The sequence below is a fragment of the Hyla sarda genome, chromosome 10, assembly GCF_029499605.1.
Source record: "Hyla sarda isolate aHylSar1 chromosome 10, aHylSar1.hap1, whole genome shotgun sequence".
Classification (NCBI taxonomy): Eukaryota; Metazoa; Chordata; class Amphibia; order Anura; family Hylidae; genus Hyla; species Hyla sarda.
In genome coordinates this window covers 71,317,740-71,343,260 of record NC_079198.1, presented here as the reverse complement: position 1 = coordinate 71,343,260, position 25,521 = coordinate 71,317,740, and the positions used below count along the sequence as shown (strand labels likewise).

Here is a 25,521-nt window from a genome sequence, read left to right as displayed (position 1 = left end):
GTAGAATTGGTGGTGCAAAAAATAAGCCATCATATGGATTTTTAGGTGCAAAATTGAAAGAGTTATGATTTTTTAAAGGCAAGGAGCAAAAAACGAAAATGCAAAAACGGAAAAAACCCCGGTCCTTAAGGGGTTAAGCATAAATAACTCTGGGACGCTTTTACTTATGAAGTTGATTCAGAGATTGTTTTTTCGTGACATATTCTACTTTATCATAGTGGTAAATTTTCGTCGATACTTGCATCATTTCTTTGTGAAAAATTCCAAAGTTTCATGAAAAATTTGAAAATTTGGCATTTTTATAACTATGAAGCTCTCTGCTTGTAAGGAAAACAGACATTCCAAATAAATTATATATTGATTCACATATACAATATGTCTACTTTATGTTTGCATAATGTGAATTAAGGTAGAAGACAGACATGGTCGCACATCTACAATCTTGTATAATGATCTAATTGCTTCTCAGCACAATATCAAAAACTAACAGGTTGTTAGTATATATGTTTTGATCAAAAAGTACAAAGCCCACTCGCCATGTCAAGGCTACCTATTTAGAGTGGGTCCCTAACGTCCCTAGCATAAAATGGCGTAGCACTGGGCGGTGACCACCACCGCCGTGACACCAGTGCCCACAGGGGGAACGACCCACTGGCAGAGCGGCCCCAATGCCACTCAAACCAGTCCATGGGCCGCACCCGCCCGCAGACACAGCGCCACGGCAGCAACGGACGCCGCACAGCACCACACCAGTGTGAACAGGATGCTACAGCTCACTTACCATGCTCTCCCAGTCAGACTGGGAGGCTGCTAGGAAAGAAATGGCCCATGTGTAGCTAACTACTACTTATGTTTTTAACATGTGTCTGCACTCTTCCCCACCCCCTCAGCCCAACCCTATATAAGTAGTAGTTAGCTACACATGGGCCATTTCTTTCCTAGCAGCCTCCCAGTCTGACTGGGAGAGCATGGTAAGTGAGCTGTAGCACCCTGTTCACACTGGTGTGGTGCTGTGCGGCGTCTGTTGCTGCCGTAGCGCCGTGTCTGTGGGGAGGTGCGACCCATAGACTGGATTGAGTGGCATTTGGGCCGCTCTGCCAGTGGGTCGTTCCCCCTGTGGGCACTGGTGTCGCGGCGGTGGTGGTCGCCACCCAGTGCTACGCCATTTTATGCTAGGGACGTTAGGGACCCACTCTAAATAGGTGGCCTTGACATGGCGAGTGGGCTTTGTACTTTTTGATCAAAACGTATATATACTAACAACCTGTTAGTTTTTGATATTATGCTGAGAAGCAATTAGATCATTATACAAGATTGTCGATGTGCGACCATGTCTGTCTTCTACCTGAATTCATAAAGTTGACATGTTTTTACTTTTGGAAGACATCATAGGGCTTCAAAAGTATAGCAGCAATTTTCAAGTTTTTCACAACATTTTCAAAATCTGAATTTCAGGGACCAGTTCAGTTTTGAAGTGGATTTGAGGGGTCCTCATATTGGAAATACCCCATTATAAAAACTGCACCCATCAAATTATACAAAATTACATTCAGTAAGTGTGTTAACCCTTTAGGTGCTTCACAGGAATAGCAGCAAATTGAAGGAGAAAATTCAAAATCTCAATTTTTTACACTAACATGTTCTTGTAAACCCAGTTTTTGCATTTTTACAAGGGGTAAAAGGAGAAAATGCCCCCCAAAATGTGTAACCCAATTTCTCTTGAGTAAGGAAATACCTCATATGTGGATGTAAAGTGCTCTGTGGGTGCACTAGAAGGCTCAGAAGCGAAGGAGCGACAATGGGATTTTGGAGAGTAAATTTAGCTGAAATTGTTTTAGGGGGGCGTGTCGCATTTAGGAAGTCCCTATGGTTCCATAAAAGAAAAACACATAGCATACTATTTTGTAATCTACACCCCTCAAGGCACGTAAGAAGGGGTACAGTTAGCCTTAGCAACCCACAGGTGTTTATAATAATTTCACTAAAATAAATTTTCCTAAAATTTACAATTTTTACAGGAGGTAACAGGAGAAAATGCCCCCCAAAATTTGTAACCCCATTTCTTCTGAGTATGGAAATACCCCATATGTGGACGTCAAGTGCTCTACTGGCGCACTACAATGCTCAGAAGAGAAGAAGCCACATTTGGCTTTTTGAAAGCTAATTTTGCTGAAATGGTTTTTGGGGAAGCCCCTGTGGTGCCATAACAGAAAAAAAAAAAAAACACATGGCATACTATTTTGGAAACTACACCCCTCAAGGGATGTAGCAAGGGGTACAGTGAGCCTTAACACCCTACAGGTGTTTGATGACTTTTCGTTAAAGTCGGATGTGCAAATAAATAAAAAAATCTCACTAAAATGCAGTTTTTTCCCAAATGAACTATTTTTACAAGGAGTTACAGAAGAAAATACCCCCCAAAATTTGTAACCCCATTTCAAAGTTATTTCAAGTATGGAAATACCCCATACGTGGACGTCAAGTGCTCTGCGGGCGTACTACAATGCTCATGAAAAGGAGCTTTTGGAGAGAGAATTGGTTTGGAATGGAAGTCAGGTGTCATGTGCATTTACAAAGCCCCCCGTGGTGCCAGAACAGTGGACCCCCACATGTGACCCCCATTTTGGAAACTAAAACCCTCACAGAATTTAATAAGGGGTGCAGTGAGCATTTACACCCCACTGGTGTTTGACAGACTTTTAGAACCGTGGGCTATGCAAATGAAAAATGACATTTTTCATTTACATGGACCACTGTTCCAAAAATCTGTCAGACACATGTGGGGTGAAAATGCTCACTGCACCCCTTATTACATTACATGAGGGGTGTAGTTTCCAAAATGGGGTCACATGTGGGGGAGGTTCCACCGTTCTGGCACCATGGGGGCTTTGTAAATGCACATTGCCTTAAATTCCAGCCAAATTCTTTCTCCAAAATCCCAATGTCGCTCCTTCTCTTTTGAGCCTTGTAGTTCACCCGCAGAGCACTTTACATCCACATATGGGGTATGTTTTTACTCAGAAGAAATGGGGTTACAAACTTTGGGGGGCTTTTTTCCTATTACCCCTTGTGAAAACAAAAAATTTGGGATGACACTAGCATTTTAGTGAAAAAATAAAAGTTTCAACGAAAATTCTTAGTTAAAGGGGTACTCCGGCGCGAAGACATCTTATCCCCTATCCAAAGAATAGGGGATAAGATGCCTGACCTTCGTGATCTTGCACACAGCACCCCGTTAGAATCAGTCCCCGGAACACTTTCGCTCCGGGTCTGATTACTGGCAATCACGGGGGCCAGAGCATTGTGACGTCACGGCTCCGCCGTGTGACGACACGCTCCGCCCCCTCAATGCAAGCCTAAGTGAAGGGGCATGTGTAGGGGTATGTGTATATGTAGTATTTTAGTTTTTATTTTGTGTAGTGTAGTATAGTGTTTTTAGGGTACATTCAATTCACACGGTCAAGTTCACAGTAAGTTCCTCGCTGGGAGTTTGAGCTGCAGCAGAAAATTTGCTGCATCTCAAACTTGCAGTGAAAACTCACTGTAAACCCACCTGTGTGAATGTACCCTGTACATTCACATGGGCAGGGGTGGGGCAAACCTCGAGCTGTTGCAAAAGTACAACTCCCAGCATGCCCTTTGGCTGTCCGTGCATGCTGGGAGTTGTTGCAAAACTACATCTGGAGGGCTGCAGTTTGAGTACCACTGTGCAGTGGTCTTCAATCTGTGCTCTTCCAGATGTTGCTAAACTACAACTCCCAGCATGCCTGGGCAGACTGGGCATGCTTAGAGTTGAAGTTTTGCAACATCTGGAGGGCTACAGTTTGGACACCACTACTTAACGGTCTCCCTACTGTTCTCCAGTTGTCGCAAAACTACAACTCCCAGCATGCCATTCGGCTGTCTGGGCATGCTGGGAGTTGTAGTTTTGCAACAACTGGAGGCACACTGGTTGTGTCTTAACTCAGTTTTTCCCAACCCGTGTGCCTCCAGCTGTTGTAAAACTTCAACTCCAAGCATGCTCAGGCATGCTGGGAGTTGTAGTTCTGCAACATCTGAAAGAGCACAGATTGGAGACCACTGCACAGTGGTCTCCAAACTACAGCCCTCCAGATGTTGCAAGACTACAACTCTCAGCATGCGGCTGTCTGGGCATGCTGGGAGTTGTAGTTTTGAAATTCCTAGAAGCAGCAGTGAAGATCACTTTATGGAGATTTTCACTGCTGCTTCTTCACTTGCCTGCCGCCGTCTCCACGTGTGCCTGCCAGGGCCAGATTAAGGCTGCCTGGAAGACGGAGCACTTCATTATGATGCCGCCATGCGCGTGTCTGCTTCGCTCTTCTTTGGGCGCACGCACGGGACATCAGTGACGTCCCTGCGTGCTTTACCTCCCGGTAACAGGGGCATTCTTGTGTCCTGAAAAGATTTTTCGGGACACAGGGATGTCCCGAATGTGATGGGGGCTCCCAGGGCTGCCATCAGGAATTTCAGGGACCCATACAGCCATAGTGTCTCCGGGGTCCGGGGCCCTGACGGCAGTACTGCCTGTACTGCCCTGATGGCAGGTGCTCCATGAGCGCCAATGATGATCCGGCCCTGGTGCCTGCCACCGGTCCCCGGTCCGTAATGCTGCACCGTCCTGGCAGGTATGTGCCGCGGTCCCCCCGCAGCTCCTGGGATCCTCTTCCCCCGCTCTGCCCGAATTCTAGGGGTGGGCAGAGCGGGGGATCTGTACTTTAACCCCCCCAGTCAGTGATCACTGTCATTGGCCCACAGGAACCAATCACAGTGATCGCTGACCAGGAGATCGTCCTGGGGGGGGGGGGGGGGGGGGGGGGGGGGGTCAAAATGCGGGAAGGGGGTTAACCTATTTATCACTATAGTGTAAGAATTTTAAATATCAAATCATTAATAGTACAGGCATGTGTTTGCCTACAAAAAAGGTTACAGCAGCACTCAAATACATAAATAAATAAAAGGCTCATAGTGCACTTTTTGATCAAAATGTGTCCCCCATCCACCATGCAGAGGTGGTCTCTCTTCAGATGGGACCCGAACACTTATTCCACTCACTTCTGCAGGGCATATGGCCTCTGACTGGGTGACATGCTGGACCCACTATCAATTTAAAAAACCTCCTGCCTGTCAAACAGGGAAGGGGTGCAAGGCTAAAGAGGGTGCCACTCCCCCTAAATTGCACAGCAAAAACAAAAGGAAAAATAGCCAGCACAACTACCTAATACACGGGTGCACGCTGCTGTGGCAAACACTAAGTATACAAAAAAGAAGGTTGCAGCAGCACTCACGTCCCAGCCCTACTGCAGGTCTCAGGACCCAAAATGACAGCATTACAAGTCACTATGATGCTCTCATTGCAGGTCTCTAGTACCACAGACAGGACTAAACCTGCATCCATAACATGGACACAAACACAAGTCTGTATTATCTATTTGTGAAAACTTAAATACACATGAATTCCTGCAAAGATGCCTAAGCTATGGGCAACACATTTCGGGGTGCAAGCAGCGCTAGAGTTATATTTATAGCTTTCAATTAACACATTCTTCTCTAATATCTCAGTTATGCCTCAACTTCACAGATAGAGAGAATGCATAATTTGTACCATCCATGTACTGTGGCTGAATAGAGTGATTAACATTTGACACTTCCTGTAAAGGTGTCCGAACAACCCTCTGAGCCACCAGGGTGCGAGGAAAGAAGGTGTAATATAACCGCAAATACAAATTACAGAACAGTGTGTGTATGTGTATAGTGTATAATATATATATATATATATATATATATATATATATATATATATATATATATATATATATATATATATATATTAGTACAAACAAGAAAGTTGCAACAGCACTCTAGGTCAAAAAATGGAGGCTCTCAGCGCACTTTTTGATCAAAATTTTGATCAATATATATAGTTATTGTTACCACAGTCCAATAATGACCACATCCAATCATCGGGATCATCATGTGACTGGCTATGGAATCTGAGGCCATTATATAGTAACATCACGTAAGGGTCATATGATAGACTACTCCCCACCATTGTTTTGATGTAAAACAATGCAGGTCTCATGCCTGCTCATTCATGTAATGCAGCTGATGCCCTTTAGACTCTGGCTGTGCAGTTACAGTACTACAACACACGTCATCCAAGTTTCTATACCTAAACAGATAAGAGAAGGAGACAGGATTATGCTCGGGCTGTGGAAAGATTGAAAAGCCATGTTCACCAACCCCCAGTACCCCGCTGAATCTCCCGTTCTTCTGCTTGTCTCTACCTGCTTCTTAGACGAGCAATCGGAGCAGAACCTGCCAGCTCAGCCAATCACTGGCTGCAGAAGAGTTCAGCCTCAGTCAGTGATTGGCTAAGGGGCCAGGTCCTTCTCTGAGCGCTCATCTCAGAAGCAAATTGAATAAATGAGTGGCAGGGGACCAGAAGAAGAAGAACTGGAGAAAACAGAATGGTAAAGCCAGCTCACCCAGTAGAGGTAAGCCACAGCACGGACAGTGTTTACCAACCTGGGTGCCCCCAGGTGTTGCAAAACTACAATTCCCAGCATGCCTGGACAGCCTTTGGCTGTCCAGGCATACTGGGAGTTGTAGTTTTGCAACATCTGGAGGCACCCTGGTTGGTAAACACTGGTGTAGGATAACGCTGAAGAACTGCAAAAAAAGACAAAGGAAGTCTAGTGTGTTAACTTCGCATGGAAACTTGAAGGTTTATTTTGTAGAAGACACGCAATAAGACAGGAAGTGATGGTGGTCAGCAGTACATAGGCTAAGGGTGAGTTACCCCAGAAATGTGTCACTACCTGTCTTACCACAACATAGCGTGTCTTCTACAAAATATAACCTTCAAGTTTCCATAAGACATTACAATGCCGGACTTGCATTGTCCTTTTGCAGAACAGCAGCTGCAGCCGAACCAATGGATGATCGCGGTAAATAAGTAGTTTTTCTATTCAGTTTTATAAAAAAAAAAAAAAAAAAAATTAAAAATATTAATTTTTTTTTTTTTTAATCATCATGGCCCCAGCATTATATTCCCATTTAAAGGGGACAGAATAACCCTTAAAGGGGTACTCCGGTGGATTTTATTATTTTTTATTTTTTTTTAAATCAACTGGTGCCAGAAAGTTGAACAGATTTGTAAAAGGACTATATAAAAAAAAAAAAAAAAAATCCTTCCAGTAATTATTAGCTGCTGAATACTACAGAGGAAATTCTTTTCTATTTGGATTTCTTTTCTGTCTGTCCACATTGCTCTCTGCTGACACCTCTGTCCATATTAGGAACTGTCCAGAGCTGGAAAAAAAAAATCCTGATTGCTGACACCTCTGTCTGAATTTTGCAGAATGTTTGCTGAGAGCACTCTGGACAGACAAAAGAAATCCAAAAAGAAAATAATTTCCTCTGTAGTATTCAGCAGCTAATAAGTACTGGAAGGATTAAAGTTTTAATAGAAGTAATTTACAAAATATGTTTAACTTTTTGGCACCAGTTGATAAAAAAAAAAAAAAAGTTTTCGGCCTTAGTACCCTTAAGTACAGTGTTCCCCAACCAGGGTGCCTCCAGCTGTTGCAAAACTACAACTCCCAGCATACTCGGAGTTGTAGTTTTGCAACAGCTGGAGGCACCCTGGTTGGGAAACACTGCTTTAGCACATCTGCAGCAGGTTTCCACACAGCTGAAATTCCTTTTGCAGATTTTCCGCTGCAAAATTCTGCAAGGAGAAAAGCTACCCAGTAAAGTGAATGGGTTTTGTAAGTGATTATCCACTGCGGACGTGCTACATGTGACCCTAAGCTTAGGGTGTATACACACACACACACAATAGCGTATTTTACAAAGCAGTCAGTACATGAGAATTGCCTTGTAAAATCAGCAGTTGTGGACCTGCATTTCCAGATTTTAATACTTCAAATCTGCAGCGGATCCTGTGTGTGAATGCACCCTAAGGTTACATGTACAGCATGGGTGTCAAACATGCGGCCCATGGGCTGCATGCGGCCCACAATGAATATTTTTGTGTGGCGGATGTCCCCCCCCATCACTATTCAGGACATCCCTTTGTCCCGAAAGATGTTTTCGAGACACAGGGATACCCCTGTCAACTCTCAGCGGCCCCGCATTAAGTTTAAAAATGCAGGGGGTTCGTGCATCCATAGCAACGGAGGAGCGGAACATTGAGGTTGAAGACGCGCGCTGGCCAGCATGGTAAGTGACCAGCGGAATCTCAGCTTCAGTGCTCAGACAACCACTCCTCCGGTCCAGGGACCAACTGCTATGGCCGGACCGGAGGAGTGGTGGTCATAGCACTTAAGTGGGCAGTACACAGGCATACACTGTATATGGCTGGAGGCTGTATGTCTGTGGGGGGGGGGGGGGGGGAACTATACTGTCCACCTAATGTGGGGGCCTCGTATTGACATTCGCTCACGTCATGCTCCCAGAACTCAAGGGCCGGCGTTGCTACGTCCTTGGTTTTTTTTTGGCCCATGTTAGCCTTTGAGTTTGACATGCATGATGTACAGGACCTGCTGCATATTTTTGTTGCATATTTTCTGCAGCCAATTTTGAAGTTAATGGGAAGCAAAATCAGCTGCACAAAGTATGCAGCAGATCCTGTATGTGGGGATTTCTGGGCGAAATTTATTGATGACAGGTAATCAATATCAGATCGGTGCACCACTGCAATGAGTTGGGCTGCAGTAACCCAGCATGGCTACACAATGTGCAGAGCTGTCTGTTTTTTGGCTCTGTTGTCTAGTATATGCTCGTGTCACAGTCTGTGGATAAAAGCTGATTAGAAGGGTAGGGTATCAAGGGGATAGTCCATCACTAAATTTAGTCTAGAAAACCCCTTAGCCTGTAACGTATGATCTACGTGGGTTACAATATGTGAGTCAGTAGTGACCGGCTCTGCTCCAATACATTGGGTAGGCAGTGCCCGGGCTCATAAAACCAATTTTAGTCTATACATGGGTAAGCCTATCTGGGGAGAGCAGATCTCAGTCGTAAGGGCGCAATGCTCCACTGGAGACTTTTACTTATCTCATTAGTGGAGATCATGGAACCCCACCATCCAAAACAATAGACATGTCAAAAAAGGACAGATAGTCACAGCGCAGGCGTCAGCTTGGACTTCCTGTTCGCCTCTCCCAATACAACTATGTAAGAAAAAAGAAAAAAAAAAGGGATGGCTGAAAACTATATTTGCCCACAAGATTAGTTTAGAAGATATACAAACAAGAGTCAGTGATACTGAGAGACCAATGTAAAGATGTCAACACTTAAGATAAAATGGTTAGCAATAATGTGTACTCCAAACTGGCTTCTATTCACTCGGGCACAATGCTAGGATTACCATACACGTTACCATGATGTGTGAACACAGTCCAAAGCTCTTTAGTATAGATGCTTAAAAGGGGTAGGTATTCCACTGGAAATTATTTTTTTTTATTATGTCAACTGGTGACAGAAAGTTGAAAAAAGATTTGTAAATTACATTTAAAAAAAATATATAATAATCTTAATCCTTCCAGTACTTAGCTGCTGTATGATCCACAGGAAGTTCTTTTCTTCTGGAATTTCTTTTGTCTGACCACAGTGCTCTCTGCTGACTCCTCTGTCCATGACAGGAACTGGCCAGAGCAGTAGAGGTTTTCTATGGGGATTTGCTCTTACTCTGGCAGTTCCTAAAATGGACAGAGGTGTCAGTAGAGAGCACTGTGGTCAGGCAGAAAGGAAATTCAAAAAGAAAAGCACTTACTGTTGGATCATACAGCAGCTGGATAAGTACTGGAAAGATTAAGATTTTTTTAATAGGAGTAATTTACAAATCTAACTTTCAGGCACAAGTTGATTAAAAAAATAAAAAAAAAAATAAAAGTGAGAGTACCCCTTAAAAAATAAAAAAATTAAATGTAATTTACATTTTAGCACAAATCTACTTATAAGATAATATAAAAGGGTATAGTCACATGTACAGAATATGAAGTTAATGGGTAGCAAAATCAGCTGCACAAAATATGCATGTAAATGTATCCAAAAACATTAGATTTAAAACGGACGGGGGTGAATTAACTCCTTAACATCCTGACGTAACTGTATGTCACAGTGCCACTAAGGGTGTATGGAACGAGTTCAGAAGTAATGGTGCAATATAAAGAAAGAAAAGAGCGCTCAGCTCACCATCCACTAATGAAATGTAGAGACTTCGCCTGTAAAGAAGCAACTGGAGCTCGGATTTTTCGGGCCGCTTCCCGTATGCAGAAGCCATGAAGATAAGGGGGATCCAGCTCACAAAAATAGCAATAAAAACATAGCTTTTATTAACTCATATTAAAATCATGGAATATACCTCAGTGGGTATAAAACAGCACGCCGACTCGTTTCGAGCTACAGAGGAGCTCTTAATCATGGCAACATAATACTGTACAAAGAGTTTATATATGCTGGTAGAAGAATGAATGAGTAGTTCCACACGTGTTCGCCCGCGAGGTCCCGGGCTGCAACTCCAGCGTGTGACGATAGATGCGATGGATCTCGGCTCACACATAGAAAAACCTGGTCTAGATATACACATTACAAGTGGGACCAGTACGCTGTAATATCCCTTAGCAACAGTCAAATGAAGAAGATCCAGCGGAACAAAAAGTGAGTGAGAATACATAAGTGCAACTAGTAGATCGATTGTTTAACCACTTGAGGACGCAGCTCATTTTCACCTTAAGGACGCAGCCATTTTTCACAAATCTGACCACTGTCACTTTAAGCATTAAATAACTCTGGGATGCTTTTACCTTTTATTTTGATTCCGATACTGTTTTTTCGTGACATATTCTACTTTAACATAGTGGTAAATTTCCGTCGTTATTTGCATCCTTTTTTGGTGAAAAAAAAAAAACAAAATTTCATGAAAATTTTTGAAATTTAGCATTTTTCTAACTTTGAAAAACTCTACTTGTAAGGAAAATGGATATTCCAAATAAATTATACATTGATTCACAAATACAATATGTCTACTTTATGTCGACATGTTTTTACTTTTTGAAGACATTAGAGGGGTTCAAAGTAAAGCAGCAATTTTCACAAAACTTTAAAAAAAATCTGAATTTTTCCAGGGACCAGTTAAGTTTGAAGTAGATTTGAGGGGCCTTTCTGTGAGAAAAACCTCATAAATGACCCCATTATAGAAACTGCACTGACATTCAGACAGTTTATTAACCCTTTAGGTGTTTCACAAGAATAGCAGCAAAGTGGAGGAGAAAAATCTAATTTGCATTTTTTTTTTTAACCACACTAACATGTTCTTGTAGACCCATTTTTTTTTTTTTTTTTTTACAAGGGGTAAAAGGAGAAAAAGACCCCCCAAAATTTGTAACCCAATTTATCTCAAGTAAGGAAATACCTCATATGTGGATGTAAAATGCTTTTTGGGCGCACTAGAGGGCTCAGAAAGGAAGGAGCGACAATGGGATTTTAAAGAGCGAATTTTGCTGACATGGTTTTTGCAGGGCATGTCGCATTTAGGAAGCCCCCATGGAGCCAGAACAGCAAAAAAAAAAAAAAAAAAAAAAAAACACCCCACATGGCATACTATTTGGGAAACTACACCCCTCAAGGAACATAACAAGTGGAACAGTGAGCCTTAAAGGGGTATTCCAGGCCAAAAAATTTTTTATATATATCAACTGGCTCCAGAAAGTTAAACAGATTTGTAAATTACTTCTATTAAAAAAATCTTAATCCTTACAATAGTTATTAGCTTCTGAAGTTGAGTTGTTGTTTTCTGTCTAACTGCTCTCTGATGACTCACGTCCCGGGAGCTGTGCAGTTCCTATGGGGATATTTTCCCATCATGCACAGCTCCCGGGACGTGACATCATCATTGAGCAGTTAGAAAACTTCAGAAGCTAATAACTATTGGAAGGATTAAGATTTTTTAATAGAAGTAATTTACTAATCTGTTTAACTTTCTGGAGCCAGTTGATATATAAAAAAAAAAAAAAAAAAAAAAAAAAAAAAAAAGGTTTTGCCTGGAATACCCCTTTAACACCCCACAGGTGTTTGACGAATTTTCAATAAAGTTGGACGTGAAAATGAAATTTTATTTTTTTCACCAAAATGCTAATGTTACCTCAAATTTCTCATTTTCACAAGGGGTATATGTGAAAATGTCCCCCAAAATTTGAAACCCTATTTTTCTCGAGTAAGGAAATACCTCATATGTGAACGTAAAGTGATCTGCGGGTGCATTAGAGGGCTCAGAAGGCAAGGAGCGACATTGGGCTTTTGGAAAGTGAATTTTGTTGAAATGGTTTTCTCATTTAGGAAGCCCCCATGGTGCCAGAAGGGCAAAAAACACCCCACATGGCATACTATTTGGCAAACTACAACCCTCATGGAACGTAACAAGGGGTGCAGTGAGCATTTACACCCCACTGGCGTTTGACAGATCTTTGTAACAGTGGGCTGTCCAAATGAAAATTACATTTTTCATTTTCACGGACCACTGTTCCAAAAATCTGTAAGACACCTGTGGGATGTAAATGCTCACAATACCCCTTGTTATGTTTCGTGAGGGGGATAGTTTCCGAAATGGGGGTCACTTTTTTTTTTTTGCGTTTGTCAGAACCGCTGTAACCAGCAGCCACCCCTGTGCAAACCCCCAATTTAGGCCTCAAATGTACATGGTGCGCTCTCACTCCTGAGCCATGTTGTGCGCCCGCAGAGCATTTTATGTCCACATATGGGGTATATCCGTACTTGGGAGAAAGTGTGTTCCAAATTTTGGGGGTCTTTTTTTCCTTTTACCTCTTATGAAAATGAGAAGTATGGGGCAACACCAGCATGTTAGTGTAAAAAATAAACACATTTTTACACTAACATGCTGGTGGTCCGGTTGGCTAATTTTGGAGCCATATGCGTTTTCCCCCGGACCTAAAACGGTCATCAACCACGGTTTTAGGTTGGTTGTAATAGCGCATACGGCGCAAAAATGAGCTGACCGAACCGAACGTTTCACTCCGGCTCATTGAAATGAATTACATACGGGAGCACATAGAAAGGCATACGGAGCGTGAGGTTTTAGCTCCCCCCTGCCGTATGCGCTTCCGTATGGGAGAAAATGTGATGTGAACCCAGCCTAAGCTGTAATAAGAGAGACATAGGGGAGATTTATCAAAACCTGTGCAGAGGAAGAGCTGCCCAGTTGCCCATAGCAACCAATCAGATCTCTCATTTTTCACAAGGCCTCTGCAAAAAATGAAAAGTAATCTGATTGGTTGCTATGGGCAACTGGTCAACTTTTCCTCTGCACAGGTTTTGATAAATCTCCCCCATAGTCCGTACAAGAATGCGGCTAAACATGGTGCATGCAATATAACTGCAGGCGCTGTCGCCTCGTACATGTGTGCACAGTAGGTTTAGGTGACTTTCAGGATTTCAATACAATGTAAACATATACATAGAAACATGAATACAATACAATGTAGAATGCGTATAGAAACAAATCTTAGGCTCATCATATAGATGTCACAGTAACTGGCATTACAGCAAATGTGTAGAAAATCTTAAAAATGTTACCAGTGATAATTGTAGACGCCGTTCTTATTCCACTTATGCACTTGAAAATCAATGTCACAACTAAATAGCTTATGGCGCATCAAGACTAAAAATACTTTGTGTGCACTTACTAAAAGAACAAAGTTACAAAGTGATAATAAAAGAAGGACAATAGTGCATCCAAAATTTGCAACCTGATACCGCTCAATCCAAAACTTGAGTAAGGTGTGAACATGTGCATATTTCGGAACACAGCGTTTTAGCTAACAGTATATTGACCATGGTAGTGAACAAGGTATGGAAATAATAGATTGCTTGGTGAACTAATGTGCGGGTGTGGTCCATACAGCATTATATGGCTGAACATTCTACAAGTGATATAGCTGGGAGCGCGGTCACCTCGGACACAACAGGTTTCATTAACTTGTAGAATGTTAGACCAGTGTGAACATGCGTATAAAAACACAAATCCTAAGCTTGTCATATTAGTATCATAATAAACAAACATAGTAGCAAGCATGTATAAAAGGGATCGACCGATATCGTTTTTTTAGGGCCGATACCGATAATCGGTGGAGTTATTCCGGTATAAGTTATTGGCTATTTATCCCCCCGCGACACCGCTGCAGATCATTGATTTATAGCGGGCGCTTTAAATCAGTGAACTGCAGTGGCTTTTGCGGTGCCATAGGCCGCCGCCGCCACCCGCTTCTCTCCCCCTGCCTGTCCGGGGGTCCTGAGTCCTATCACCGCCATCACGCCCCCCACCGCCGCACCGCCCCGCCCCCATTGCCTCCCCCATCCCCGGTGTCCACTCTACATCTGGCTCCGGTGGCGTCCTCCTGAGCTGTCACTGTGCGCACTGGCGGTGACGTCACATCGCATCACGTCACTCGTCATTGCGCACAGCGTAACGCAGGACGCAGCAGGAGCCAGAAGTAGCGTGGACCCCGGGAACAGGTAATTATAAAACCGGGGATGGGGGAGGCAATGGGGCCGGGGCGGTGCGGTGGGGGGTGCGACGCGGTGCGGTTGGGGGGGGGGGGTTGGGGAAGTTGACGGTGGCGGTGCATTATCGGCTTATCGTGATTATTGGCCGATAATATCGGCCAAACCAATAATCGGTCAATCCCTAATGTGTACATTACCTTGTAGAATGTTAGAACAGTGTGAACATGCGTATAAAAACACAAATCCTAAGCTTGTCAAATTAGTATCATAATAAACATACATAGTAGCAAGCATGTATAACATCCAATAATGTATTCAAGATCACTGGTGAAAATTATACACACTTGTTCTAAGACCACAATACACTAAGGGATTGTATGTCACAGCTGAATAAATACTCCCAGTTCAAAATTAGAGATATTTTGTATGGACCTACTAACGAAACAAGATTCTAAGTTAATAAGAAGGACAGCTACATTTTTTGGACACTGATACCATTCCATACAAAAATTTCTAGTGAATTGTGAGCATGCGCATATATATCGGAACATAATTCTGTAGCTGACGATTTTTTGCCATATTGGCAAGCACAGTACCAAGTACAATAATCTATTATATATAGTCAACCAAGCTTGAATATTAGGTTATAAAGTCCAGATGTATTGCTGTCCTGTGCATACAATATTTATGTCTGAGACTATTACCAGTTGATTGGAGTCATGCGTTTACTGTGCTACAGAATTAGGTTCCGATATATATGCGCATGCTCACAATTCACTGGAAATTTTTGTATGAAATGGTATCAGGTTCCACACAATTTAGCTGTCCTTATTAACTTAGAATCTTGATTCATTAGTAAGTCCATACAAAATATCTCTAATATTTATTCAGCTGTGACATACAATCCCTTAGTGTATTGTGGTCTTAGAACAAGTGTGTATAATTTTCACCAGTGATCTTGAATACATTATTGGATGTTATACATGCTTGCTACTATGTTTGTTTATTATGATACTAGTATGACAAGCTTAGGATTTGTGTTTTTATACGCATGTTCACACTGGTCTAACATTCTACAAGGTAATGAAACCTGTTGTGTCCGAGGTGACCGCGCTCCCAGCTATATCACCTGTAGAATGTTCAGCCATATAATGCTGTATGGACCACACCCGCACATTAGTTCACCAAGCAATCTATTATTTCCATACCTTGTTCACTACCATGGTCAATATACTGTTCGCTAAAACGCTGTGTTCCGAAATATGCACATGTTCACACCTTACTCAATAAGTTTTGGATTGATCGGTATCAGGTTGCAAATTTTGGATGCACTATTGTCCTTTTATTATCACTTTGTAACTTTGTTCTTTTAGTAAGTGCACACAAAGTATTTTTAGTCTTGATGCACCATAAGCTATTTAGTTGGGACATTGATTTTCACGTGCATAAGTGGAATAAGAACGGCGTCTACAATTATCACTGGTAACATTTTTAAGATTTTCTACACATTTGCTGTAATGTCAGTTATTGTGACATCTATATGATGAGCTTAAAATTGATGTTTCTATACGCATTCTACATTGTATTGTATTAATGTTTCTATGCATGTTTACATTGTATTGAAATCCTGAAAGTCACCTAAACCTACTGTGCACACGTACGAGGCGACAGCGCCTGCAGTTATATTGCATGCACCATGCTTAGCCGCATTCTTGTACGGACTATGGGGGAGATTTATCAAAACCTGTGCAGAGGAAGAGTGGTGCAGTTGCCCATAGCAACCAATCAGATCGCTTCTTTCATTTTCCACAGGCCTCTAAAGAGGCCTGTGGAAAATGAAAGAAGCAATCTGATTGGTTGCTATGGGCAACTGCACCACTCTTCCTCTGCACAGGTTTTGATAAATCTCCCTCTATGTCTCTTATTAAACAATCCATCTACTAGTTGCATTTATGTATTCTCACTTTTTGTTCCGCTGGATCTTCTTCATTTGACTGTTGCTAAGGGATATTACAACGTACTGGTCCCACTTATGTGTATATCTAGACCAGGCTTTTCTATGTGTGAGCCGAGATCCATCGGATCTGTCGTCACACGCTGGAGTTGCAGCCCGGGACCTCGCGGGCGAACACGTGTGGAACTACTCATTCATTCTTCTACCAGCATATATAAACTCTTTGTACAGTATTATGTTGCCATCATTAAGAGCTCCTCTGTAGCTCGAAACGAGTCGGCGTGCTGTTTTTAACCCACTGGTGTGTTTTCTTTTTGTTCACCCATGATTTCAACATGAATTAGTAACAGCTATAGTTTATTACTATTTTTGTGAGCTGGATCCCCCTTATTTTCATGGTTTCAGAAGTAATGGGCCCATTTAGCAGCTGCCAGATGCCTATAATAGCAAACATAATAGCTGGCAGCGTAGATCACTCAGGGGGAGATTTATCAGGGAGATTGGTCACCGAGGAAGAGCGTTCGCGCTTGAAACATGTCTGACTAGTGTGCTTTTAATGCTTGCTCCTCACATAATAAAGCTGCCTTCACTGCAGTGCTGGACTCCTTCTTCATTTCTAGTATCCGGGGCGCCTGGCCGGGCACCGGTCCGTGCATAGCACGACACGGGAGGTGAGCTGGACTCTCTTCATTCCTTTGCGGAGATTTATCAAAACCTGTGCAGAGGAAGAGTAGTGCAGTTGCCCATAGCAACCAATCATAACTTCTTTCATTTTTCACAAGCCTCTAAAAATGAAAGAAGCGAGCTGATTGGTTGCTATGGGCAACTGCACTACTCTTCCTCTGCACAGGTTTTGACAAGTTCCCCCCCCCCCCCCGTGTCTAAGGTCTCCTCCACACTGCAGACATCCACTTCTTTTCAATGGGATTCTGCTGCTTTGTTAAGACTACAGGATCACAACAGAATTATCTTAACTATTAAAATATAATGTTATTTATCTCACAAGGTGAATGGCAGGCAAGTGGCAAAATTGCATTTTTTTGTTACATCACATGTATTCCAATGTTTCCCAACCAGGGTGCCTCCAGGGCTGTCCAGGAATGCTGGGAGTTGTAGTTTTGCAGCACCTAGAGGCACACTGGTTGGCTGGAGTATTCACTCAGACAGTATCCAGTGTATTTTATATGCGCAGGATTTGAAGTAGAAGATTTAACTCTGTTAAAGGGGTACTCCCCTGGAAAACTTATTTTTTTAAAGGGGTACTCCGGTGCTTACACATCTTATCCCCTATCCAAAGGATAGGGGATAAGATGCCTGATCGCGGGAGTCCCGCAGCTGGGTACGCCCGTGATCATGCATGCGGCACCCCGTTTGTAATCAGTCCCCGGAGCGTGTTCGCTCCGGGACTGATTATGGTCGACCGCAGGGCCGGCGGCATGTGACGTCACGCTCTGCCCCTCAATGCAAGCCAACTGGAGGGGGCGTGACAGCCATCAGGGGGCGGAGCGTGACGTCACACGGGGGCGGGGGCGTGACGTCACATGCCGCCGGCCCTGCGGTCGACCATAATCAGTCCCGGAGCGAACACGCTCCGGGGACTGATTACAAACGGGGTGCCGCATGCATGATCACGGGCATCCCCAGCTGCGGGACTCCCGCAATCAGACATCTTATCCCCTATCCTTTGGATAGGGGATAAGATTTCTAAGCACCGGAGAACCCCTTTAAATCAACAGGTACCAGAAAGTTAAAACAGATTTGTACCGTAATTACTTCTATTTAAAAATCTTAAAACCTACCAATACTTAGCTGTCCAGGCATGCTGGGAGTTGTAGTTTTGCAACAACTGGAGGCACCCTGGTTGGGAAACACTGCATCAGAACCTGACAGGCCCCAATTATAAGCAAATGGAGTCTGCTGGGCACTACAGTGTGAACAGAGCCTAGAATATAGTGTTTTCCAAACAGTGTACCTCCAGCTGTTGCAAAACTACAACTGGTTCAGAAAAGGCGATCCAGGCATTCTGGGAGTTGTAGTTCTACAACAGCTGGAGGTACACTGGCTCTAGATGTTTATGCTAGAAATGAAATGAAAAATAAAAACCCGATAGAAAGAAGTGTGAACACAGCCTTACAGGACTTTAGTATATAGAACCAGAAAAAAAAACTTTACTGACAGCAATGGAGACATTATTAGGAAGTGATGGTCAGGATAAGCATTTGAGGAGCCGCAGTGTGTGAACAGCTGTTACTTCGCCTCCGGCAAGTGACCAGGAGGGGGCGACCTTCCCACTGTCCAGTCGAATACATGACAGCCACTCACCGGCACTATTCAGCAGACTCTCCCGGTCCGAGGACGAACTAAGCCGCGGTCTCCCCTTCCTCCCGGCCCTAGGTGAGGTGACTCCAGACCTCTTTAACAATGGTTCTTCTTCCCCTGCTTCTTCTTCCAGAGCTCGGCCGGGGAAATACCTCACCGCACTCCCCGGTGCCGCTCTGCCCGCCGGTGTAGTTTCGGTAGTGTCCGGCGATGCTGCCCCTTCTCCCTCCGCAGACGGCTCCAGAAACACCAACAATGGCGGGGTAGCCCCCCGTTCTTCCTGCTTCTCCTCCGCCATCACACCTTCCCGGGGCACATGACATCAGTCCACCCGGCACACCGGAGCCGTCCCGCACTGATTTACAGGGAAGTGTCCACACACACGTCACCAAACCTCCGGCTGCTAAGACAGCACATAACTGCCTCCTATTGGCTGGGCCGCGCCACAGCTTAGCTGCTGTTGGCTGACATTACTACCAGCCCAAGCAATAAGACCAGACCCGCCGCCACGCATGCGTGTTCCACGAAAGGGGGCGGTCATGTGACACTTGCTGACAAATGAGCACTTCTGAAAGTGTATCGATTTCATCCCAGCCAGACGGCATAAACTGTGGACTGCGGAAGCCTGCTATGTATGGGCCACTTGGAGGCAATTGACTCTCACACGGTCACGTGAACAGACAAAGTCACATGAACCCGTGTGCTCACGAAACAGCAGTTGCTAGCTGATGTTAGCTGTGTGTCTGACAGAGTTCTAGTCTGTTTTTAAGGTTGGGGATGAATGGTTGGTGAGGTTGTGAGTGGATGGGGGTTCTATATTGGGGGTGAGGGGAGATGTCTGGTGGGGTTGTATTGGATACATGGTATTTCATAATGGGCAAAAGGACCTAATGACCATGTGATATGATGGTGTATGAGAGGACCATTTGTTTGAGACATAGGTGGATCCAGGTGTGACAGAGAAAGAATGAAAGGGGGTCTGTGTGTATGGAGGGGGATGTAGTTTAAAATCTGCAGCAGATCCTGTGTGTTAATAGACTTTTAAAGGGGGTCATCAGTTGAAAACAATTTTATCCCCTATCCACAGGATAGGGGATAACCCAGCCCCCAACCTGCAGTCTCCATCACACACTCCATTCATTTCTATGGGAGTGCCGGAGATGTCCGAGTGCTGGACTCAGGTCTCTGTGGTGTTCCCAAAGAAATGAATGGAGAGGGTGCCATCTACAGCACCTGCTTCTCTCTAAGAGGTGAGGTGGCATTCTAGGGATTGTGGGGGGTCGCAGCAGCTGCACCTAATTTTGTAGTTTAAAAGTTATAAAAAATAATTCGAATTTAGCTTTTTTCCCCTTGTTTTATATACTCATGTAAATAAATGGTACATCATGACAAGAAGACCCCTGTACTGCAGATACAAGCTGGTGCTACCTATAGCTAATGTATTTTTAGACTGAGAGTAAAGTAAAGGAGTATTCCAGTTCACCAGTAATCTATATTTTGGTGTTATAAAAAATAAAATAAAAAAATGATTACCTTCGTTATTCCTCCACAGCTCTTAGTGTGACATAATCTGAACCCCCCAATCATCCTGCCACTTTCTTCTTCCAAATTTGAACTCCTCAAAGCAGTGACGGACCACTCAGACAATTACTGAAAGAGGTAGACATTGCGGCAGCCAATGATTAGCTGAATGGGCAGTTCCTGCTCGTACAAGTTTGTCTCAGAAGTGTGTCCGCTTTGTACCAGCGCTTAGTAGCGTACCTCCACTGTGGAAAGCAGCAGGAAGCCACCTAGTATACACCCTTAAGAAACGATCATGTATGTTATTTGTTGTGATCTCATTCTAAAAATCCATTGTAGTTCTTTTTGTAATAATAACTTGTCAAAATTACCCTTGCGGGGAGAAGGGCGAACCACCTCAAGGACGAAAAGCCTGGAGTGGTCGATGTGATCTGTGTTATGTGCTTTATCAGACGCATCTCAATTTATTGTGGTGGATTCTCACCTGTTTGTATTAATTATCACAATTTTTGTGGATTATTTTTGGACATCATTATTTTGATTTAGTGGTACCCTTGTTTTATGGGCTTGTAATAAAAGTTACATTTTAATTGGTCTATAATTCTGTGAGTTGAATAGGAAAGTATGACCTAATGGCTGGTCTGGAAGGTAATTCTTAAGATTTAAGTCTACTTTTTTTACTTTTATCTTTGAACTGAACAAGAATCTGTGAAAGGCTGTGTTTTTTATACGTTTCCACTGTACGGGTGTGTGTTCTGAATTTTTGTTGCCAGACAAATTGTTCACATAAGGCTGGTATTTTTTTTTAATTTACAATTTTAAAAAGTGAAAATCACAATGCCTGTTCCACAGCATGCTGTATTTTTTTCCCCAAAAATATATGGACAGCTGTTATTTGTAATTCAAGGCAACATTTTTCTTTAAAAATAATCAACTTTTAACTAAAAATGTTAAACTTTAAATTATGTAAAAATTATTTAAATTAATATATTGAAATCCTTCATGGACTTTTTTGGTCCTGTATACTACATAGGAAAATTTTTTCGGTTTGCACTTGTCTTCTATCACGACCACAGTGCTCTCTGATGTCCATTTTAGGAATTCTCCATAGCACATATGTTTGAAATGTGGTTTTTATCATGCTCTGGACAGTTCCTAAAATGGACAACAGAGGTCAGCAGAGAGCACTGTGGTTGTGACCGAAGCTAAATTAAAAAAGAAAAGCTATTCGTCGGTATTATTAATGCCCTAAAAAGTACGGTAAGGATTAAGATTTTAAGTTTGACTAAATTCTCAAATCTGTTAAACTTTTTGGCACAATTTGATCTAAAACTAAAAAAAAATAATAAATAAATAAAAAAGTTTACTCATTAATGATGGACATTTTTACAATATAACTTTCAAAATTTTGGGAATAATTTTCCACCCCTATGAAATTAAAGGAAAATCGTGTGTTATGTATAATTTTTCTATTGTTTTAATTAAAATCATATTATTAACAATACAGATACCTCACATGGAAGCCAGGATGCGGAAGAACAACCAGCTAATCCTTCCACTAGTGTGCAAGAAGAAATTGGATCACCCTGAAACCCAGATGTTGAACATGGAAATGAAGATGAAGAGCTTATTACTACGCAAAATAATGTAAATTATGAAATGTTACTCAATCTTGTGCAAATATACATGGCCAAAAATGAGGAACACCAAAAACAATATATGGAGAGCCTTAATAAGGTTTAGGATGTTGTTGAGCAGTCTTGCTCCAAAATTTGTCAGCAGTTTAATACAGTCACTGTCACGATGCCGGCTGGCAGGTAGTGGACCCTCTGTGCCAGAGAGGGATTGGCGTGGACCGTGCTAGTGGACCGGTTCTAAGCCACTACTGGTTTTCACCAGAGCCCGCCGCAAAGCGGGATGGTCTTGCTGCGGCGGTAGTGACCAGGTCGTATCCACTAGCAACGGCTCACCTCTCTGGCTGCTGAAGATAGGCGCGGTACAAGGGAGTAGGCAGAAGCAAGGTCGGACGTAGCAGAAGGTCGGGGCAGGCAGCAAGGATCGTAGTCAGGGGCAACGGCAGAAGGTCTGGAAACACTGGCAAGGGACACACAAGGAACGCTTTCACTGGCACTAAGGCAACAAGATCCGGCAAGGGAGTGCAAGGGAAGTGAGGTAATATAGGGAGTGCACAGGTGATAACTCTAATTGGAACCACTGCGCCAATCAGCGGCGCAGTGGCCCTTTAAATCGCAGAGACCCGGCGCGCGCGCGCCCTAGGGAGCGGGGCCGCGCGCGCCGGGACAGAACAGACGGGGAGCGAGTCAGGTAGGAGAGCCGGGGTGCGCATCGCGAGCGGGCGCTACCCGCATCGCGAATCGCATCCCGGCTAGCAGCAGGATCGCAGCGCCCCGGGTCAGAGGACGTGACCGGGGCGCTGCAGCGGAGGAGGTGAAGCGAGCGCTCCGGGGAGGAGCGGGAACCCGGAGCGCTCGGCGTAACAGTACCCCCCCCCTTGGGTCTCCCCCTCTTCTTGGAGCCTGAGAACCTGAGGAGCAGACTTTTGTCAAGGATGTTGTCCTCAGGTTCCCAGGATCTCTCTTCAGGACCACAACCCTCCCAGTCTACTAAAAAAAAATTTTTTCCTCTGACCTTTTTGGCAGCCAAAATCTCCTTGACCGAGAAGACGTCCGAGGAGCCGGAAACAGGAGTGGGAGGAACAGATTTGGGAGAAAAACGGTTGAGGATGAGTGGTTTGAGAAGAGAGACGTGAAAGGCATTAGGGATACGAAGAGAAGGAGGAAGAAGAAGTTTATAAGAGACAGGATTAATTTGACACAGAATTTTGAAAGGACCAAGATAGCGTGGTCCCAACTTGTAGCTAGGGACACGGAAGCGGACATATTTAGCGGAGAGCCATACCTTGTCTCCAGGGGAAAAAACGGGGGGAGCTCTTCTTTTCTTATCCGCGAACCTCTTCATGCGTGAAGAAGCCTGTAAGAGAGAATTTTGGGTCTCTCTCCATATAATGGAAAGGTCACGAGAAATTTCATCCACAGCGGGCAGACCAGAGGGCAAGGGGGTAGGGAGGGGGGGAAGAGGGTGACGGCCGTACACCACGAAAAATGGGGATTTGGAGGAAGATTCAGAGACCCTGAAGTTATACGAGAATTCGGCCCATGGAAGGAGATCTGCCCAGTCATCCTGGCGGGAGGAAACAAAATGTCGCAAATAATCACCCAGGATCTGGTTAATTCTTTCTACTTGTCCATTGGACTGGGGATGATATGCAGAGGAAAAATTTAATTTAATCTTGAGTTGTTTACAGAGAGCTCTCCAGAATTTAGACACGAATTGGACCCCTCTATCCGAGACAATCTGCGTAGGCAACCCGTGAAGACGAAAAATGTGTACAAAAAATTGTTTAGCCAACTGAGGCGCAGAAGGAAGACCAGGAAGAGGAATGAAATGTGCCATTTTGGAGAATCGATCAACGACCACCCAAATAACGGTGTTGCCACGGGAAGGGGGTAAATCAGTAATAAAATCCATACCAATCAGAGACCAAGGCTGTTCGGGGACAGGCAGAGGATGAAGAAAACCAGCGGGCTTCTGGCGAGGAGTCTTATCCCGGGCACAGATAGTGCAGGCTCGCACAAAGTCCCCAACATCCGTCTCCAGAGTTGGCCACCAATAGAAGCGGGAGATGAGTTGCACAGATTTCTTGATGCCCGCATGACCTGCGAGATGGGAGGAGTGACCCCATTTGAGGATTCCGAGGCGTTGGCGTGGAGAAACAAAGGTCTTTCCTGGAGGAGTCTGTCTGATGGAGGCAGGAGAAGTGGAGATCAGGCAGTCAGGTGGAATGATGTGTTGCGGAGGGAGATCAACTTCTGAGGCATCCGAGGAACGAGAGAGAGCATCGGCTCTAATGTTCTTATCGGCAGGACGAAAGTGAATCTCAAAATTAAATCGGGCAAAGAACAGAGACCACCGGGCCTGGCGAGGATTCAGCCGTTGGGCCGACTGGAGGTAGGAGAGGTTCTTGTGGTCGGTGTAGATAATAACAGGAAATCTTGATCCCTCCAGCAGATGCCTCCATTCCTCAAGTGCTAATTTAATGGCTAGAAGTTCTCGATCCCCGATGGAGTAGTTCCTCTCCGCTGGAGAGAAGGTCCTAGAGAAAAAACCACAAGTGACAGCATGCCCGGAAGGATTTTTTTGTAGAAGAACAGCTCCAGCTCCTACTGAGGAGGCATCAACCTCCAATAGGAAGGGTTTGGAAGGGTCAGGTCTGGAGAGCACGGGAGCCGAAGAAAAGGCAGACTTGAGTTGTTTAAAGGAGTCTTCTGCTTGAGGAGGCCAGGACTTGGGATCAGCATTTTTCTTGGTTAAAGCCACGATAGGAGCCACAATGGTAGAAAAATGTGGAATAAATTGCCTGTAATAATTGGCGAACCCCAAAAAGCGTTGGATAGCACGGAGTCCGGAGGGGCGTGGCCAATTTAAGACGGCAGAGAGTTTGTCTGGATCCATCTGTAGTCCCTGGCCAGAGACCAAATATCCGAGAAAAGGAAGAGATTGGCATTCAAACAGACATTTCTCAATTTTGGCATAGAGCCGGTTGTCACGAAGTCTCTGAAGAACCATACGGACATGCCGGCGGTGTTCCTCTAGATTGGCAGAAAAAATTAGGATATCGTCCAGATATACCACAACACAGGAGTATAATAGATCACGAAAAATTTCATTGACAAAGTCTTGGAAGACGGCAGGGGCATTGCACAGTCCAAAGGGCATGACCAGATACTCAAAGTGTCCATCTCTGGTGTTAAATGCCGTTTTCCACTCGTCCCCCTCTCTGATGCGGATGAGGTTATAGGCGCCTCTTAAGTCCAATTTAGTGAAGATGTGGGCACCTTGGAGGCGATCAAAGAGTTCAGAGATGAGGGGTAAGGGGTAGCGGTTCTTAACCGTGATTTTATTAAGACCGCGGTAGTCAATGCAAGGACGTAGGGAGCCATCTTTTTTGGAGACAAAGAAAAATCCGGCTCCGGCAGGAGAGGAGGATTTACGGATAAAGCCCCTTTTTAGATTCTCCTGGACGTATTCGGACATGGCAAGAGTCTCTGGGGCAGAGAGAGGATAAATTCTGCCCCGGGGTGGAGTAGTACCCGGGAGGA

General features: G+C 44.0%; 1 protein-coding gene and 1 long non-coding RNA gene across 5 annotated transcripts in view; one reads left to right on the top strand and one right to left on the bottom strand.

Moving 5' to 3' along the window:
* The window catches only part of PI4K2B (phosphatidylinositol 4-kinase type 2 beta), a 35,134-nt gene extending 15,809 nt beyond the window's left edge, over nucleotides 1-19,325 (bottom strand). Inside the window, exon 1 of the mRNA XM_056543399.1 lies at nucleotides 18,824-19,325. Within this exon, the coding sequence (XP_056399374.1) occupies nucleotides 18,824-19,118 (295 nt within the window). The 5' untranslated portion in view covers nucleotides 19,119-19,325. The remainder of the gene's footprint in view (nucleotides 1-18,823) is intronic.
* A 63-nt stretch (nucleotides 19,326-19,388) lies between these two features.
* LOC130294034 (uncharacterized) lies at nucleotides 19,389-22,131 on the top strand. 4 transcript variants are annotated; one of them, XR_008848363.1, is made up of 3 exons: nucleotides 19,389-19,452; nucleotides 20,373-20,638; nucleotides 21,849-22,131. It is a non-coding gene; the product is annotated as an uncharacterized LOC130294034 (long non-coding RNA). The 4 variants fall into 4 exon arrangements; XR_008848361.1 differs by lacking the exon at nucleotides 19,389-19,452 and adding an exon at nucleotides 19,512-19,590 and having other exon boundaries at nucleotides 20,449-20,638; XR_008848360.1 differs by lacking the exon at nucleotides 19,389-19,452 and adding an exon at nucleotides 19,518-19,590.
* Nucleotides 22,132-25,521: the final 3,390 nt, after the last annotated feature.